General features: G+C 36.1%; 1 protein-coding gene across 1 annotated transcript in view; it reads right to left on the bottom strand.

Annotated features, from left to right (window-relative positions):
* The window catches only part of TMOD1 (tropomodulin 1), a 162,354-nt gene that overhangs the window by 63,176 nt on the left and 79,285 nt on the right, over positions 1 to 19,893 (bottom strand). The window contains 7 exon segments of the mRNA XM_074201960.1: positions 3,523 to 3,630; positions 3,632 to 3,673; positions 5,444 to 5,476; positions 5,478 to 5,552; positions 8,947 to 9,077; positions 12,860 to 12,949; positions 19,307 to 19,426. Of these exon segments, the coding sequence (XP_074058061.1) occupies positions 3,523 to 3,630; positions 3,632 to 3,673; positions 5,444 to 5,476; positions 5,478 to 5,552; positions 8,947 to 9,077; positions 12,860 to 12,949; positions 19,307 to 19,426 (599 nt within the window).

Below are 19,893 nucleotides of genomic sequence, written 5' to 3'. Positions count from 1 at the left end.
AACTTAAGTGGAAGTATTTCAAATATTTAAAAGGATGTCCATTTGGTAGAGGAATTAACTAAGAACAATGAATGGATGATGAAGAATTTAGGTTTAAGTTATTATCATGGACTGCTTTTGGAGGCAGCATGATTTCCCCATCACTTCAGGTCCCCAAGTAGAGTCTGAATAATCAATCATTAAAGATAGTATAGTTATATTTCAAATGCCTCTTTTTTATTGAGTGTCAATTCTTTTTCATGATTTTGCTTGTTTGTAGGTCACCTTGGGTTTACATCTTGAGCTCCAGTGCTCTTTTTACATTCCCTCCTGCCAATTTAATGGAATTATCAAATTTAATGATATTTAATGAATATTTATGAATGAATATTTAATGAATAAACCATTATCTTTCTGACTCTAGGCAGTTCTCAAAAGCTCTAAATTGCACAGGAGTTGCCTATACACACACTGGTAAAAAAGAATTTCTATACCAGAAGTTCCCCTAGATCATGTGTTTAGGAACTTATAGCATTGATTTTTTTTCTGGAGGTGATTTATAGATTCTTTTGATTGGTATTTGTTTTCTATGATGTTGTTGTTTGTCCTTCATATTGAAGAAGACCAATGACATCAGGAGGATACTATCTTGACTTGCAAGTAAATTGGATTAAAGTAAGGGTGGGCTATGCAAAGTCAACAGCCTCGCTCTCTCCTCCAGTCATTTGATCCAGTGGCAAAGACATAGGTCAGGACAGCTGGTAATGGCCTGAGATGTAGTGGGGGGACCTTGGTCTTTTAAGCTAAGATCTTTACCAGGTTTCAGTTTCTCTGATGCAAACACCCATTCAGTGATTAAAGTCTAGCTAAGAATTGAAGCAAAAGATGGGCTAGTTTGTCTTCACAAAAGATTTCAGTCTGGGAGGGGAAGACTCTCAGAATTTATGGCCAGAACAGAAAACAATTGCCAACAGAAACAAGAGCCATCAAAACCCAAAGAACATGTGCGACTTAAGAACCAAATTTTGGTCAAATCATTGAGATCAAAGTGATTTAGATTTAAAGACCTAGTCAAGTAGCTCCATTTGAATTCCAACGGACTTTATCAAAGTCTGGTTTTCCAGGGTTATATTTCAAGAAATCATATTAAATCAAATTAAATCATATTAAATCATTAATTCATATAAAAATCATATAAAATCATTAAATCAAATTAAACTACATGAAACAAAAGATTTGTCCCCAGTGCTTTGAAAAAAATTATAAATACATAAGGGGAAAAAAGCCTAGTCCTGAAACCCTAAGATATCTTGTGAAAATATAAGCAATCAAAATATATATTATTCCTTTAGACTACCCACTTGTGAGGCTATGATTCTTCACATATTTTATATGTTCAGAATGAGGAAAGGAAAGGAGAGAGAGAGAGAGAGAGAGAGAGAGGGAGGGAGAACATCAGAGAGGAAATATCATAATAAATTTTTTACATTTATTTAATCTATTAAGTTTTTCCTTGTCAGGTTTGTCACTCACTTTTCACTATATGCTAATGTAATGGAAAATTTATGTGCTCAATATTCCTATAATTCCTTGCTGGAGACCCAAAGGGTCATGGAATAATAAAACAGAAAAAAGAAGATAAGGTAGTTGGTTCATCTATCAAGGTGCTTGACCTGCATCGATACCACAGCCTAACCAAAAAGATAAAGGTAAAGAGGGACCTGGGCCAAGGCTAAATTGGTGTGAATTTCGAACAAGTTTAAAAGAGACGAACTACCATGTGCTTTACTCAGTTCTTTTTGGTCAGCTTTGCTCCTCTTCAGGCCTGACCTTCTGCAGTGGATATCAAGTATCACCTAACACCATGAGGCTGCAAGACCCTATCCAAGTATTCCTTTTGGGGACATCTGTTTTGTACAATCCCAATGCCCATTTCTACAACTGTTGGTGAATTCTGACACATACTTCCTTCCATCTGTTCTCCCACTGCTGCCCTCTGAACCAATAGCTCAGGACAGAGGGCAATGTTAGAAAGAGACAGAAGAATGACTGATGAAAATGATATAGCAGAGGAAATCAAACCATACAGTATGCTTCTTTGAAGATAATGAAGATAAAGGCCCTCTTGGCATTGATGAAAAAAAAAGTTCCACAAACAGAAAGAATAATAACAATAATAATGATAGCTAACCATTTATATAGCACTTACTATGGACTTAAGCACTATGCCAAAAACTTTGCAATTAAAGAAGAAAACACTTAAGATAAAGAGCCATATTTGAGAATGAATCAATACCTTTTAAAGGAGTGTGAAAAAACAAAAGAATATAAGAGAAACAGATTAACAAGAAGAAAAATGAATAGAACTAAACATTATCCTAGAATTAAACCATTCAAGAAAATAACCTCAGACATAGTCTGGCAAATGAGATAGAAGACAATACTTGTAATAAAAGAAATCTGGGATACTACTCATATATACTAGCTATGAAACAATGAATAAACCATTATCTTTCTGACTCTAGGCAGTTCTCAAAAGCTCTAAATTGCACAGGAGTTGCCTATACACACACTGGTAAAAAGAATTTCTATACCAGAAGTTCCCTAGATCAAAGAAAGCATTGGTTCAATCCTAAATATGGAAATAAACAAGTAAATAATGAAAGAATCAATAGACAGATAAAAATATAGATAATCAAGCTATTTCAGGCCAGCAACTCATAGGAAAATAAAACCAAAACCAAAAATAGAGGCATAGAAGGTAGGAGAATTGTTGGGCTGAATTAGGTAACAATGGTAAGTATTAGCAAAGTGAAAAACCAAAAAAGGGAAACCTGTTTTCTGTGTGATGACAGGAAAAATGAGTGGTGCCACTACAAAGTTCTTGGAAGTGAAAAATACACAATTGGCCCTGGAGGTGGGAAAGCTCGGGATTTTCATGTCACAAGCCTGCAAAGTTCACAGATTTTACCTGAAGAGACAATAAGTTGCTTGAGGATGGACTAAAAATAAAGATCTGAAGGAAAGAGAAAAAGGAAAATATATGAGGCAGCTGGGGCTATCTATATTCATGTGAGTGGATGAGTTCAGCCTTGAGGCCAGTGCAGACCAAACTTCTTTAGTCTTTGCTCACTTCCTATGCAGAGGTGAGTCAGGAAAAAAGTAGGTAAAAAGGGGCCAGAAACCACTCCCTTTAGTGACTGGGGTCAGGTACCCACTGTGGAAGACTGAGAGGCAGGAAGCTGGAGGAGGGGTAGCTGGATGGATTGAGGCTGTTCTCATCTTGGCAAATTTACATTTAGCATTGAAATTACATTGAACAACTGAAAGGGAATTTGCACTGATTAGTGCCCATACTGCAGAGGAAGCCCTCAGATTAACATCAGATTAAACACAAATAACATTTTCTTAATATTAAAAAAACTATACAGATAATCCATTCAACATAAGCAATTATCTAGTTATATAATTGTGGAAAGTCATTTAATTCCTGGACCTCAGTTTCCTCATTTGTAAAACACAGGGGGAGGAGGAGATAATTCATCTTACCTGGTTATCAATTTTCAATTCCATCAATGAAGTATTATGCTGAAGGGCTTCTACCAGGGACAGGATACCAGATCCAGAAATGAAGTTTGATTCCACATTGAGGGCTCTTCAATACACCATTAACTTTCAGCATTTCAGCCAGTGCCTTCAATCAGAAAAGAGAAATATTGCACACTAAGCCACATCAATTACCTTAGTGAAGATCTGAAAACTTTTCTCAATCATCCTAAAAATTGGAAACAATTCAAACATATTTGGTAAAATTGCATAAACATGCTAAGGTATAGAGGTCTAAAAACCGCCTACATGAAGTCTGATTTCTCCTAACCTCTGTCCCTTCCACATTACAGAGGAGATGGATTTCACAGAGAAATTTTCCTATTTTGAGTATTGGGGAGAAGGAAAAACATGTGCTTGTTTCTTTGTTTTTCTTTCTAGCCTTAGCTCTTAGCACATATCAAGTGTTTAATAAATATTTTTCAACTGCTTGACTGGTTTTATTTTTATGGGGAAGAAATACGAGTGGGAAACATATGTCACCCATCCACCCAGATATTTTCTACTGGATGAGAAACCAGGGGAGAAAGCAAAGCTGCTGCTGACCAGGATTAATAAAAAGAGAGGGACACAGTCAGAGCATCCCACAGAGGGGTCACTGAGATGATAATCAGTAGACTCTAGGGAAATGAAATAATTAGTAAAAGTCTACTGGAAAGTTTCACTGGATAAGAATTTTTTTTGGCAGAAAATATAACTTTCAGAAAAGACCCACAAGTCCAGATCAATGATTTCTCATTGATTGAAATGGCAGGTTTCCCCCAAACTGGTATGTTTTGTGGAACACAAACAAATCCCTAGTTTGGACTGTGGTGCAGAATTGATGCTCATTTTGAAAACCAAGCATAAGGGGGCAGCTAGGTGGCACAGTGGATAGAGTGCTGGACTTGGGAGTTAGGAGTACCTGAGTTCAAATCCGACCTCAGACACTTAATAATTACCTAACTGTGTGACCTTGGGCAAGCCACTTAACCCCGTTTCCTTGCAAAAGGAAAAAAAAAAGAAAACAAAACAGGATTGGTCATCCTTTTTGGAGGACTCACCAGCCCCAAATCTACTTTTTCCTTCAATTATCTGAGAAATTAGCAGTGTCACTGGATGTCAGATCTGGAAAAAGGTCCATAGGAACATCTAGTCCAACCCAAACCAAAAACAAGAATACCTTTCCTTAACAAGAGATCCTACAAACTATGTTAAAAGACCTCCAACCAAAGTAGGGGTTCTGTGCCAATTACTTTTATAATTCTAATACATCAACCTTGGATACAGTAATTGCTGTGGTCTATGTCTCATAATTATTTGAGGGTAGATTATTATATTAATATTCCAATTGAATCTCATGCTAGTGAGTATTTTATATAGCACATTACAATTTTCTAATATTATCTCATTTGATCTGTGCACCTGCCCTGAAACAGAGGTGATATTATGATACTCATTTTAATAGATGAGCAAAATGAGATAGGCAGAGATGAAGTGGCTTATGCAGGGTCCCATGGTTAAATATGTAGAGGTCAGATTTGAACTCAGTTCTTCCTGACTCCCAGTTCTAGTATTCTATCCACTGTACCATTTAACTGCCACAAGAGATTAATTAGTTATTGATTATGCCCCCCCAAATATTACAAAACATCAGTCCTATCTTCATCTCCTAAGCCTGCAGTCAATATATACCATCAACACAAATTGAAATTGGAATAAAAAGCTTCCTTCCTGCTCCCCAGCATTACTTCCATCCCTTTATCAGCATCTTGAAGTGAATTAAGATCTGGTAAAGGAACATTAAAAACTGATCCCAGGCAATGAATGACCCCCCAAGCATTTCTGTTCATTAATTAACAGGCCTAATGGTACTTACATATGCAACGGGATCATTACTTCTTGTTCCTACAAATGCTGAATTTCTTCACATATGTATTTTCTTTCAGTGCTTCTGCATATGCCTTTAGAGTTGGTATGGGAATGTTCTGTGGGGGGGGGGGAACCAATGAATATAATGAAAACTTGAATAGAGCAGGAGCAGTTAAAGAGCACTGGAGAGTACTCAATCAGCACATTTGGATACTCGAGAACTATGAAATACCCCCTCCCCCACACCCCACCATTCTCTTCCTTTCAAATAAATAAGACCTTCCTTTCAACAGGATAGCAATCTTACCAAAGAGTGAAATTTGATCAGAACCTTTTGGGAAAAAAAAATTGTCATTATTTAGTCTTTGCAGCTGTATCCAACTCTTCATGGACTTCATTTGGGGTTTTCTCAGCAAAGATTTTGGAGTGGCTTGTCATTTCCTTCTCCAGCTCATTTTACAAATGAGGAAACTGAGGCAAATGAGGTTAAGTGATGTGCCCATGAGCACATAGCTAGTAAGTACTTTCAAGCCAGATTTGAAGTCTTCCAGAGTTTCTATCCTCTGAATATCCATCCTGCCCACAAACAGAGTCTCTCAAATACCTGGAACTAAAGGGAATTTAAAAACCAAGGGGAAAGAGTGCATAATTAATAACAACAGGTTTCAAAATCTCTCCTTAATTGGCCTATTAATGCCCTTATTTCATCAGCATGAGTACATTAATTAACTGGAAAGTGAAATGTGGGATTCACAATTATTCAATTTATATTTATTTTTTCATTTATTTATATGTATGCTGCTTTTCTCTTTAGAAAGGAAATTTCTTGTAAACAGAGGCAATTTTATTCATTGTATTTATATCCCTAACACCTGGTACAATGCTTGACATAGAGTGGATCCTGAAGGATGCTTATAGATTGATTAATTGATCTGGCAATAGCTAATAGTTAACATTTATATACAGCTAAGTGGCTTAGTGGATAGAGTACCAGATCTGGAGTAACTGAGTTTCAAATCTGGCCTCAGACACCTTCTAGCTATGTGACCCTGGGCAAGTCATTTCACCTATTTGCCTCAGTTTTCATTATCATCTATTAAATGAGCTGGAGAAGGAAATGGAAAATTATTCCAGTATCTTTGCCAAGAAATACCCACGAGGGATCACAGAGTCAGATATGACTGAAAGAACTCAACAACAACAACAAACATTTATATAGGGCTTACTAGGTGCCAGACAATGTATTATGCACTCTTTATAAATATCTCTTTTAATCATCACAACAGTCCTGGAAGGTTAAGTGCTATTATTACTCTCAATTTACTGATAAAGAAACTGAGAAAAATGGCAGTCAAGTGACTTGCCTAGGGTCACAGAGCTGATAAGTTTTCTGAGGTTCTGATTTGAACTCAGGTCTTCCTGACTCTAGGCCCAATCTAAGCACTGGTTCAACCACTGCCCAATCATTTTTCTTTGTACATATGTCCATGGCACCTATCTGCTTACAGTACTGACAATTCAAGGACAATGGGCAGGACTAAAATTTTTTAAAGCTCTCTTGCCTTAGAATACAATTCTAATTTTTTCACTAGGGGCCCAGGTTTAGTGGTCAAAGGAGAATTCAGACCCTTATAGAGTCTGACATTTCCAATCTAGTTGTTTACCATTTTTAGTGATCACATAAAAAGAGAAAAGAAAAGAAAGAAGAAAAGAGAAATTTCGGTACTAGCCCAAAAATAAGTTCCATCAGCTTGGAGAGGGGTCAAGTCAGCAAGGCAGACAGGAGCAGAACTACATCTCTGCGTGGGTTTACCAAGCTCTAGGGTTCCCTTCCTAATATCAATTTTCTATGAAAAACTGAAAATTTGAGACTCATGAAGGAGGGAAAAAAAAGGGCAATGTAGAATTAAACTCAAGTTCCAATATTTTGAAGCAGGACCCATGGAAATTGATGTAATCTATTGCCACTCTTATCTTGAAGGTCAGGAAAGACTAGTATGTAGAACACTATGCATGCTCTATGTACTGTCTTAACCACTCCTTGGGGGCTACCCCTGTGGCATTTCCCATTGGAGAATACCTTGGAGTCAGATGCTAAAACTACTCCCTTGTCCCACCCACTATGGAAATGCATTTAAGCAAAGATCCACCAGGGTGAAAGTTTCTTCTCTGGATTCCTGGTAGAACCCCCTTTCTCTCTCTCTAATTTGGCACCATGTGCTTTTGGCCTGTGCTACTGGAACAATATGGCCCCAGTTCCATGTGTCCAGATCTATGTTGTTCTAAGCTTTTCTTCTGGACTCTTGCCATTTCCTTCTCCCTTCTTTCCTCTAAGTTTCTTCCCTGGACCTAGGCTTCTCTCTTTCTCTCTCTCTCTCAAGCTCTCTCTCTCTCTCTCTCTCTCTCTCTCTCTCTCTCTCTCTCTCTCATTGAGACTACTTCTTTCAAGACTTGTAATTACCAATATGGACCCTGCTCCAGGCTAGACCCCTGCAGGTCAAAACCTAGTTATTACTCGCGGCTGTTTTCCTATTCTTTTCTTCTTCCCTCAAACATTCTTGCCTTGACCTTTGTTATTCAGTCTGTCTTTAGCTCTCTTTCTAGATGAGTTTAATCTGTGAATTGTTTGTTGTCTGTAATATATGGGAACTTTGCAGGCCTATGAATATAGACTGAGATTTTACAAGTCCAGAGTCAGCTGTGAGTTTTTCACTTAAACAAATCCTGATCTTTGGACACTTTCTCTGATGGCAACCCCCAATTTCGCCATCATCACTAATGGACAGATCTATAATCTCAATGATTTTGGAGTAGTCTCTCTATTGAGGTAGAACCCAACCCATTCATGCCTGCCCAGCCTGTGTAATTCTTATCCATCTCCTCCCATAAATAGGAGCACCAGAATAAAATGGTGATATCTTGCTCTGAATGCTCCTCTCAGCATCTTTGTAATATATGCATCAGTTTTATTATACTAGAATTTGCATGATAAGGTATATTGAGACCTAATTTAGTCATGAAGGCCTAGATCAGATAAGCAGTGGATAACCTTAAGCAACAAATAGTTGATAAAATGAATTTACATAATGGATTAATTAAATTAATTGGCACTGTTTTTAATGGCTAGTCACCATTTAAAATTCCTAATGCAACAAAGTGCTATCTAAGCCCTTGGTTTTTTATCTCATATCTTCTGTACTTTAAATAATATGGAGGGGTTCCAGCTCAAAAGTCAGTTTTATCAGTGGAATGCAACTGCACCTGATAATCCATAGCAGAGCCTCTGTTTAGTCATGCTGAGTTTAATGGCATAAAGCCTTAAATAAACTGAAGGCTGATTAAGCAAACAAACAAACAAAAAGATCTACCTAAGATTGAATGTATAGACTGTTGAAATAAGCCCTTACTATTGTGTTCTATTATATCTTGGCCATTTCCTTCAGGAAGGCATATATTTAAATATCGTCTTTTCCCCAGCTCCCGCCTGAAATTAAAAGGAAAAATAAATACCCGGATATTATTGAGGTTGACTTCTTCAAGTTTAGGATCATTATTCTTTATTCGTTCCAGGGTTTCCTCTATATCTGTTGAATTTGGTTCTTCATCAGGAACTGGTTTATATTGTGTTGGCTTAATAACACCTATTGTATCCAACAAAAAGGGAAATGTCATTTGGAAGAAAAGGGGGGAAAGTTTTTATTTTAAGGGGTTACTATTTAAAAAAATTTTTTTTTAATTGTAAACAGACCAAGCATCAGCAAACTTGAATGTTTTAACAATCATAGAAGAAAATAGTGTATGAAACTATGGACTTTTGTTAGGTAGTGTTTTAAGTGTATTTTAAGTTTAACATGTGATGAACACAGTTGACTTCCTTGGCTATTCTTCTCTTTGAGGAACTGCCCTTTTGTTATCATTTATGTATTTTAAAATGTCAATATATTTTAAAATGTGTCACTGATGTTTTTATTTTTTATTTTTTATATCATTCCCACTCCCTTCCCAAATGAATCTTGTAGCTAATAACTATAGTTAAATAAAATAAATCAACTCATTGGTGATATCTTATTATATCTCTTTTTGCTCCTTTAGTGTACAATATCTCTGCCAAAAAGGTAAACATGTTTCTTAAGTCTTTTGAAGATCTGATTGGTTGCTTCACTGATCACAGAACTGAAGTCTTTTAAAGTTGTTTTCTTTACATTTTTCCATTCATGATGTAAATTGTTTTTCTGGTTCTGCTCAGTTCAGTCTACATATAGTCATACAAATCTCCCGATATTTCTTTGAACCTTCATATTCATTTTTTTTAGTTTTTTTTTTTTTTTTGCAAGGCAACGGGGTAAAGTGGCTTGCCAAAGGCCACACAGCTAGGTAATTATTAAGTGTGTGAGACCAATTTTGAACTCAGGTACTCCTGACTCCAGGGCCAGTGCTCTACCTACTGCACCACCTAGCTGCCCCCTCATATTCATTTCTTACTAGGTATTAATACTCTATCACATCAATATATCAGCTAGATGGACCAGTAGATCAAACAGTTGATCTGGAAACAGGAAGACTTCAATTTAAATTTGAACTAACCCACTTATTTGACTGTTGGCAAATCCCTTAATCTCTACCTGCTTCACTTTCTTCATCTATAAAATAACAATAATGAAAACATCTACCTAATAGGATTTTTGTGGATAAGATAAAATAACATTTACAAAGCTCTATATAAATATTAGATATTATTAGTATTATTGTTATTACCATACCATATCTTATTTAGCCGTGCCTCAATTGATAGTTTCCTCATTGTTTCCAATTCTTTGCTACTACAAAAAATTTCTGCTTTTTACATTTCCTGGGCTCTTACTTTCTTTGATGACTAGTAATAGCTTCTCTGGGTCACGTACATATTAAGTATAGATATATTTAATTTTCTTTTGTGATTTTAAACATGCTATTTGTTAGTCTCTTTTAACTACATATATATATATGTATATATATATATATATCTTTAATGTTGCTTTCTAAGATAATTTCCACTTCTACTTTTTAAAAATGTCCTGACTCATAATAAATTCTGCTCTAGCCCCTTATTTTAACTCTGTGTGACTCTTCAAACTTTAAGTGTGTTTCTTATTGATGACATACTGAACTAGAGGAAATATTAGAGAAAAATGTTATGTCAAATATTATTTCCTTCCATATTGGTTTTGCATATTCGATAAGCATCTGATTTCCATTCCAATGTTATCTAAATAAATAGTTCCAATTATGGACCACCTGGAAATTCTCCCCAAGGGCTATTCCATGGAAGAGAGGTATTTATATGTAAATATTTCAGTTCCTTTTTCAAACTCACCCACCAAAAGAGAGTGAGTACATGGTACCTTCCCCAAACTCACCCTAAGGAGATGGTGAGAATTACCTCAACCCCTTCCCCTAAGTCGATTTACTTCCATACCCCTTTCCTAGCATGTACACCATGCATTGCTCCCTGCTTTTACTCTTGATGGATGCTGCTGTTATCAGCCCAGTTGTAAGTATATAGCAACTGTCCCTTATTTCTCTTCTTTATGGTGCTTTCCCTCTTAATGCTTCTTATAGTAATATATAATAAACCTTTTTGTCCCTAAATACTTCTGAGTCAAGAACTGGTCTTTCATGAATTCATCCACACATTTTCAAACCCAAGACTAGCCCATAACCTAAGTTTTCTCTTCTTCAATACTATTTTATACTTCAAGTGCTTCTTGTAAATGACATACTGTTAGATTCTGCTATCTAATCAATCTTGTTCCTTATTTCTTTTCCAGGAAATAGGTGTCAAAATATTACTGGTTTCAGGTTTTAATTATCAGGTCCTATTCTGATTTCCAACCTTCCTAGACTGTGCCCATTCAGAGTGCCTTCAGGTTTCAGGTCCATTGATCAGAGTTTGGGTTAGTTTCTTAATGCTGTGTAGAGTCCCCACTAAGAGCACCCAAAGGCTTGAAGCCCATCAATTCTGTGATTTTCAGAATTTATATTTTTTTGGTTGCATTTTTTTTTATTGTTGTTCTCTTTTAGTTTCAAGCTCAGTTGATCCATTCTTATTCTCTTTTGTCAATGAAAATGTTTAGAGATGCAGATTTTCCTTTTATTATCATTCTGGTGTGTTTCTGCATTGTTGTCATTTCCTTTACTAAAATTATTTCTTATTCCTATAATCTATTCTTTGATCCATACTTTTTAAAAATATTGTTTTATTTTGTCTTTTTGGTTTGAATTGTTGCTTCAAAGTTCTGAGCAGTAACATTTTCCTAAACACACTGATACACTGTGAACCAAAAATTTAACAGAGGATGCACAGAACTGCCCTGCCTGCTTTCATCTTGACCTCGTGTGCAAGTTCAGAGCTTGGGCTTTTCAGGGAAGATATTGTAATTTCTTTATCTGCTAAGCAAAAAAAAAAGTTGATGCCTCAGTGAACCTTTAAAAAGTCATTTATTAAGTGTTTACTATGTTGAGCATTATGCTAAGCATTGGGATAAGACAAAAACACCCCGTCCTTAAGGAACTCCTTATGGAGTTCTAATGGAGAAGACAACATGATATACATACAAAATATATACAGAGGGAAGACACTCAATTGTGGGGTGATGGGGCAGGGGAGAATCAGAAACAATTTCTAGTTGAAGATAGGATTTATGATCCCACTCCCAATTTGCTTTTTTTCAGCCCTCCAGATATGAAAACTATAAATCATCATTTTGAAGGTGGGAAGTTCAGCTTACCTTTCCTCTCCTCAGCAACTATGCAAACATGAATACATGGTAGTCAAGGCAGACGCCTGTCTAGGCAAGACTAAAACTTCATTTCAGAAGCCTTAGCTGCTGCTTCTTTTTTGTATTTTATTCCTAAATATGGGTAACTGAACATCAACCTCAAGACTGATGTAAACAGCTAGGGAAAGATGTATAAGTCTGACCATTTAGTTCCATATTAGACCTCTGGAATCACATAAATGATGAGACATAGTAATAGTCAAAATTTTCTTCCATCGTTACAGGGAAACACCAAGAAAAGGTGGATTTCTTCCCACACTTTCTAAATCATGCCCCATTATTTTGTCACTTCCATATTCTTATGTTAGATCAAGAAGTAATAGACCCAAGCCTACTCATGAACCTAGGACAAAGAACTATCACTGTTCAATCTTTGGTTTCTTTATATGCCACATACTTTCATATATAGGGTTTAAAAGCACCTTGATTTTCCTTGTTTTCTCAGGGATGGAAATCACATTAAAAATATTAATGAATTTTTACTTACATATAATTGAGAAAAAATAAAAATTAAATGCAAAAAGTATTCATGAAGATATCAGTAACAAGTTATGAAACAATTTTAAAAAGATTTCATAGGTCTAAAATTTCTAAATCATACTTACTATTTAGGCCTTCCTTATTTACAATGGAACTACTTCCAAGAGCCTCATAGTACTGCTGGTTGCTCATCAGAGTATGCATGCCAAGAATAGCTATAGGACAGAAAATCAGAGGAAAAAAGAAAAATAACCAAGTGAGAGTTCTATCAAATTGTAACCGCTACAACTGACTGGGGCCAACTATTATTCTTCTTCTCAAAACTACATGAAGCTTCTAAAAATTTTGTTTAGAGAATAGATGAGAGCTCTAGGCCTGGAGTCAGAAAGAATCAAGTTCAAATACCTTCTCAGATACTTATTAACTTGTGTGACCCTGGGAAAGTCAGTTAACTTCTGACCACCTCAGTTTCTTCAGTTGTAAAATGAGCTGGAGATGAAAATGGCAAACCACTCTAGAATCTTTGCCAAGAAAACTCCAAATGGAGTCATGCAGAGTTAGGCATGACTGAAAGGACTAAACAATAGCAACAAAAGTAGGTGTAATGGCTTGCTGGCCTGACCTTTGAAGGAGTCAAGATAAGCCAATTGACTAGGACTATAGTTGAGGTGATGATACAGATGCCAGGAGGTAAAAGAACCCAGTGTAACAAGAATGTCTGCATATCAAATCACTCCATTATGCAGAGAACTATATTTGGGGAAAAAATAGCAAGCACTTATACTGATTAGCTTAATCACCTTGCAAAAATGACTACATGGTAGAAAGAACATTGTCCTGGGAATCAGTAGTCCTAAATTTTACTGCAGGCTTCCTTGTAAATTATCTTTGTGATCTTGGATAAGTCAACTAAACTCCTTTAGCACAGTTTTCTTTTCAGCAAAACAGGGGATAAAGCAGGGGAAAGACTGAAACTAGAAGACCCCTTTTAGCTCCTAATAAAGAATAATAATTGTGCCTGGGGCACTATACCACAGATAAATTTTCTTTGTCTATTATATACATTTCAGGAAGTTGGGAATGAGGATAGATGACTTTTGTTTAAACAACAACACTTCACAGAACTCCAAGAAATCTTCTCTACAATTTTGCTTCATTTTTTGTAGCTAATGACCAGAATAAATTAGCCCTGGTGAACCATGCCCACTAGATTTAAAACAAAACACCAAGTCTTCATCTAAAACTCAAAAAGAGCTATTTTTGAGCTCTGAAAAAGAACATCTTGTTCTTTTCTCTGTTTTTGTTTTGACATAGTTTTTCTCTGTTCCTAGTTCTACTTAGAACTCAGGATGATAAGACACAACCCTATGTTTTCCAGCTGTCAACCCAGTGGCTGTGAATAATGGCTGCGAACTGTGGAGAGGGGAGGAACCCAACTATACTTGTCGAATATACACCTCTCCTCTGCCAGTCTGTCTAAACCAGGCTCCCTGTATTTAGTCTCATTTTTTATTTGACTTTCACTTTAAAGAATGATAATAACAAATGATATTTATAGAGTGCCTTTTATTTGCCAAGTCCTTTACATACATTGGCTCATTTGACACTCTCAAAAAACCTTGTCTGACAATTACACCATCATTTTTATCCTCATTTTACAAATGAGGAAATTAAGTTTCCAAGAGGTTAAAAAACTTGCATGGTTACAAAACAAGTATGTCAGAGAGTCAGGATCAGAACCCAAGTCACTCCTTACTCTAAGTGTAATGCTTTTTCCATCACATGTAGATGGTGAGGCATTAAGAAACTGGTACAGTGTTAAATCTTTAGGGATGATAAATGTAACTTGCATTAGAGTAAGTAGGAGTTGAAGTGGATTAGAGCTTGGATACAGGAGTGGTTTACTCTGTTTTTCTCCAATCCATTTTACAAATGAGGAAACTGAGCCAATAAAGGTTAAGTGACTTGCCAAGGGTCACTCTGCTGGTAAGTTTCTGAGGCTGAATTTGAACTCATATTTTCCTGATTTCCTGGTGCTCTATCCACTGTGCTTCTTAGCTGCCCTGAGTTAACAGTAAAAGAAGCTATTGCAATTTAGGCTGTGTTAAGAGAGACACATTGTCCAGGATTAGAGAGGTCATAGACTTGCTATCCTTTGCCCTGGTGAAATCCCATCTGGAGTATTAAGTTCAATCTGCACATTACATTTTAGGAAGGACTGTGCTAAGCTAAAAACATACAGAGAAGGACATAAGCTGCTGAAGGACCTTGAGGTCATACCATTTGCTCACTGGTGAAATAAAGTGTTAGCTTTGGAGAAGAGAGACTTGTTGGTCAGACATGGCCCTGGCCAGAAGTGGAATGGGCTGCCTCAGGTCAGGCCCCTTCAGTGGAGGGGTTCAAGCAAAAGCTGATGACTCTTTTTCGGTGATAATGTAAATGATGTTCTTAATCAAGTGTGGTTTTGGGGTCCCTTCCAAGACTGAGATTCTGTGATTCTCGTTTCTGTGCCTTTATTCAAGCAACCACCCACTTCCCAAATAACTCCTTCCATTAACCAACAAAATGTCATCCAACCTTCAAAACTACTCCCATCTTCCTTCCTCAAGATTTCTCTAATTTGTTCTCCAGCCCTAATTGCTTATACTCTTTCTTTTTTCTCTCTTCTCTCTCTCCTTCCCTCCCCTTTCTCTTTGTTCTTTCATCCTCCCTTCCACCATCATCTCCATCTCTTTGTTCCTAATGTATTTATATTCAATGCCACATGTAAAGCCCTGAATTTTTCTGTAATCATTTTATATTTTTTAATTTGGTCTCCTCAATTAGATCGTAAACTATTGGAACAGAAGGTCATCCTAGAAGGAGACAGACCAACTCAACACAGCTTCAAACATAGATGGAGCTTGGTAGATAATGGCAGAATGACTGATTAATACTTATTCTCTGGTTTTCCCTATATGGATAACAAGTGAAATATTAAGCAAAGTAGACATAATGCCTGATAGCATTTAATGAGAGAGTACAAAAATTATAAAAATTCAGATTTGTTTCTAAAGGGTGAAACACCTTAGTTATAGAAAAAGTCCACACATGGAACTAAATTGAGAAAATAATTCTGCAACACCAACAAGTAATTAAGCAGCATTTTATAAAGAAGGATGCTATTTTCTTTAACACTGGTTCAATAAATGCTCTAATGTGTAGTAAAAATGTGCATAGTTCCAAGATTAAATAGATACACACAGAGTTACATTTATACATAAAGATAAGACACTAGAAAAGACCCAATTATTTAATAGTTTATACAAAAATGACAAAATCACAATTAGTTTTTATTAACACAGTGTAACACTGAAATTAGTTATACCAACTAAAGTGAAGCCAAGCACTTTTTTTTTAAAGGTTTTTGCAAGGCAAGTGGGTTTGAGTGGCTTGCCCAAGGCCACATAGCTAGGTAATTATTAAGTGTCTGAGACCAGATTTGAACCCAGGTACTCCTGGCTCCAGGGCCAGTGCTTTATCCACTAGGCCACCTAGCTGCCCCTAAACTTTTATTCGGTATTTTCTTTTTTTTTTTTTTTGGCAAGGCAAATGGGGTTAAGTGGCTTGCCAAAGGCCACACAGCTAGGTAATTATTAAGTGTCTGATACCGGATTTGAACCCAGGTACTCCTGACTCCAGGGCCAGTGCTTTAACCACTGCGCCACTTAACCGCCCCTGAAGCCAAGCATTTTCAAGAAAGTAAGACATACTCTCAGTCCCTGTTCAATGTCTATAAGTTCCTTGAGGACACAGATCAACTTTTGCCTCTTTTTTGTATCTATAGTACTCAGCATATTGTCTGGCACATAGTAGAAGATCAATAAATGTTTATTGATTGATTGATGAACCTCAGGAAAGTGCAATAATGAAGAAAGCAGCTCATGATCTAATGACATCATCTGACCCACAAATGATATTGGTGAGGGCTTGTGAATTATTATGAACAGATTATGACTCAAAATTTGCCTTGACGTCTAGGATAGTTTTGAGGCAATTCCACAATTAGAGAGGCTATGTCTGCTATTCAGTGCTTATGTTTTGGGGTATTCAGTGAACTTGGCTTGATTGAGATGAATTAGAATGAGAAAATTCATTTCAACTTCTACTGTATCCCTTGAAACTTCATGCAAATCACCTCCTAATGATTTAGGGTTTATTTTGTTGTTTTATTTTTAGCTTATGTATTTATACCACATTTATTTCCTTTTAACCATAACTCCCTCCAAAAACCAAACAAAAAACAATCAAAAGTGGTCAAAAGAAACACAATTAAATATATAACATGTTTCATATCTATATTCCTAACCTTTCTTAGGGTGGAAACAAATGTTTTCTTAATAGTTCTTAAGAAAAGAGATACATTGAAGTTCTTCAGAGCTTGGCTACTTTTTATAGCAATTACCAGGTAACATTTTATATTCAGTGAATATGACTGGATGATAACTCCAGAGAGGGGGAAGTATATCATGATGAATTTATAGTATGGTGATGTTATCATATGAATATAAACAAAGTCATTGAAGTATCATTATATCTTGCCAATTGGTTGAAGTGAGTGAATGGGGCACTCATAATCCTACCAATAGTTTAAGTTAAGCACACTGGAAGAAAGTTCAAGCAAAAGGATATAAAAAGCATCTTGGGAGAAAAAAGGCATTCTACATTTGGGACATTCAAATATATGTGTGTATGTATACATATTATACACACATATATACTTGTGTATATTCATACATATATATACAAACACACACATATTTATTTATGTACATATATATATATATATATATATATATATATATATATATATATATATATATATATACATAAACCCACAGAACAGAAGCTGAGATAATTAGGTGGTGAAGCGAATAGAGCACCAGGACTATAGTCAGGAAGATTCATCTGAGGCTAACAAGAGCAGGAAATTTAATGCTGGTCAAATTTAAGCACTTAATGATAGTCCTCTATTGCATCTATTTTAAACTTATTCTTCCTTGGTAAACAGAATCCCTGGCCAAAATCAACAAAAAATATATTTGTGGCTTATGGTTTAAAAGCAAGATGATTGGCTGAATCTCTAGTGTCTGAGGAAATTCTACTGGTGGTAGTTTGGAATATTGGGAGGGACTTAACTATGGGGTTCACATGAAATTTCAAGGTCAGGACTAGTCAGATTGTCTGAATCCTAAAGTGAAGTAATAGATACCAGGCACAGATTGTGCATTGTGATGTATTAGCCCTGGAAATGCAACTGGATCCTATGGAATTCCTTCATAAAAAATTTTTATTTCACAGATAGATGATTTTACTGGTACACCTACTTTGCTATTTATAATCTATTAGAGTTGTGTGGGAGATTCCCCCACTCCGATCTTAGCTTTCTATCAACTACATCTCATTTAAAAGAATGTTTGTTATTTATTAAGGCAATGGGATTAAGTGACTTGCCCAAGATCACACAGGTAATAAGTATCTGAGACCACATTTGAACTCAGGTCCTCCTGACTCCAGAGCCAGTGTTCTATCTATTGTACCACCTAATTGCCCCAATCTACCACATTTCAATTGCTTGCCATATAGATATATAAAAATTAGTTCCAATATAAGAAATATTTGATGTTCATAAAATGTGCTTTGAGTCATTATATAAATATTTCTAGAGCTAATCATATTTATTTCGTATCATTTTAAACTTACAGAATTGTTAAAATGGAAAATAATTCATTTTCTGAAAATTCAAAAACAAACTTAGAGAATATAAACTGAAAGATAGAATGTATTCAATGGTAGTCCCTGCCAACCAAGTACCTGGAATTGCATTCTAAGATACTGAGACTCTCTATCAGTAGTAGGGAATGAATCGCAGTAAAAAACATGCTTGTTTGCAGAGTCCCTGAGTTTTAAGTCTGGCTCTGCTACGCATTGTAAGTAGTATGGTAGTAGGTTCTTCTGGTTCTGTTGTTGTGTCAGTTAATCATATATGATTCTTTGTGACCCCATTTGCGATTTTCTTGACAAAGATAATGCAATGGTTTGCTATTTCCTTCTCCAGCCCATTTTACAGATGAAGAAACTAAGGCAAACAGGGTTAAGTGACCTGCCCAGAGTCACACAGCTAGTAAGTAATCTGATGCCAGATTTGAACTCAGGAAGAGGAATCCAGGTCCAGCACTCTATCTAATGCACCACCCAGTTGACCTCTAAGTGTTGGGGATACAGAGAGGCAAAAGATAGCCCTGTCTTCAAGGAGCTTTCAATAAAATAATGTCTTTTAGATATTTGTGAGGCTAATGGGGTTAGTTCTGCCTAAACAGATTTATGCTGAGTAATTCTTTATGAAAATGAAACAGTGGTTCTTTTTCTAAGTAAAACTTAATGATGCAAAAATGATATGACTTCCACAGCAAACTTCAAACTTCCTAATTTCCAGAATATAATCTATCTTAAATTAAAAGGAAAACTTTTTAAAGCTTTTAGCAATCTAGTAAATATAAGCAGGAACAAGGATTTTTAAAAATGCTTCTTACCTGCAATGTCACACAGTTCTGCATCAGATGCATTGGCCAGAGCCTCCTCTAATTCTGGTTCTAGTGTCACACTTTCCAGAACAGGATCAATTGGCTTTTGCTTGGGGACCCACACTTTCCCTGTAAATGTAAATAATAATTCAGTTATAATTCAGCTGCTCAACTATCATTTTAAAATAATAGGGTGGCAAAGGAAGGGCTCTGGTTTATTCATTAGGGAATAGTTTATCGACAAGATTACAATGTTTTGAACCTGAATATCACACTAATATTTCTCGAGAGAGAAAAAAGGAACCTTATTAAGCATGTATCACCTCAGTGATTAGACAAAGTTTGGACCTGGGCCTAGAGGTCCTGAGCCTCTCGAGGATTTAATTACTGCAAAGTATTGAGGACTAAAAAATGCCTGCCATGTTGTGATGGACATGATGTGTTCATATTTCAGTATTTAGAGGTATCTGTGAGGATGTTAGATGTGGAGAAGTCAAATTGGCAGAAGAAAAGTGGTAAAGTTGACAAAAAGAAGGACATTGAGAAACATTGGAGGCAACTTTTGGAAAATAGGCACATTAATGCACTAATACTAG

Source organism: Macrotis lagotis, chromosome X (genome assembly GCF_037893015.1).
Source record: "Macrotis lagotis isolate mMagLag1 chromosome X, bilby.v1.9.chrom.fasta, whole genome shotgun sequence".
Taxonomy (NCBI): domain Eukaryota; kingdom Metazoa; phylum Chordata; class Mammalia; order Peramelemorphia; family Peramelidae; genus Macrotis; species Macrotis lagotis.
This window is presented reverse-complemented; position numbering and strand designations above follow the sequence as displayed.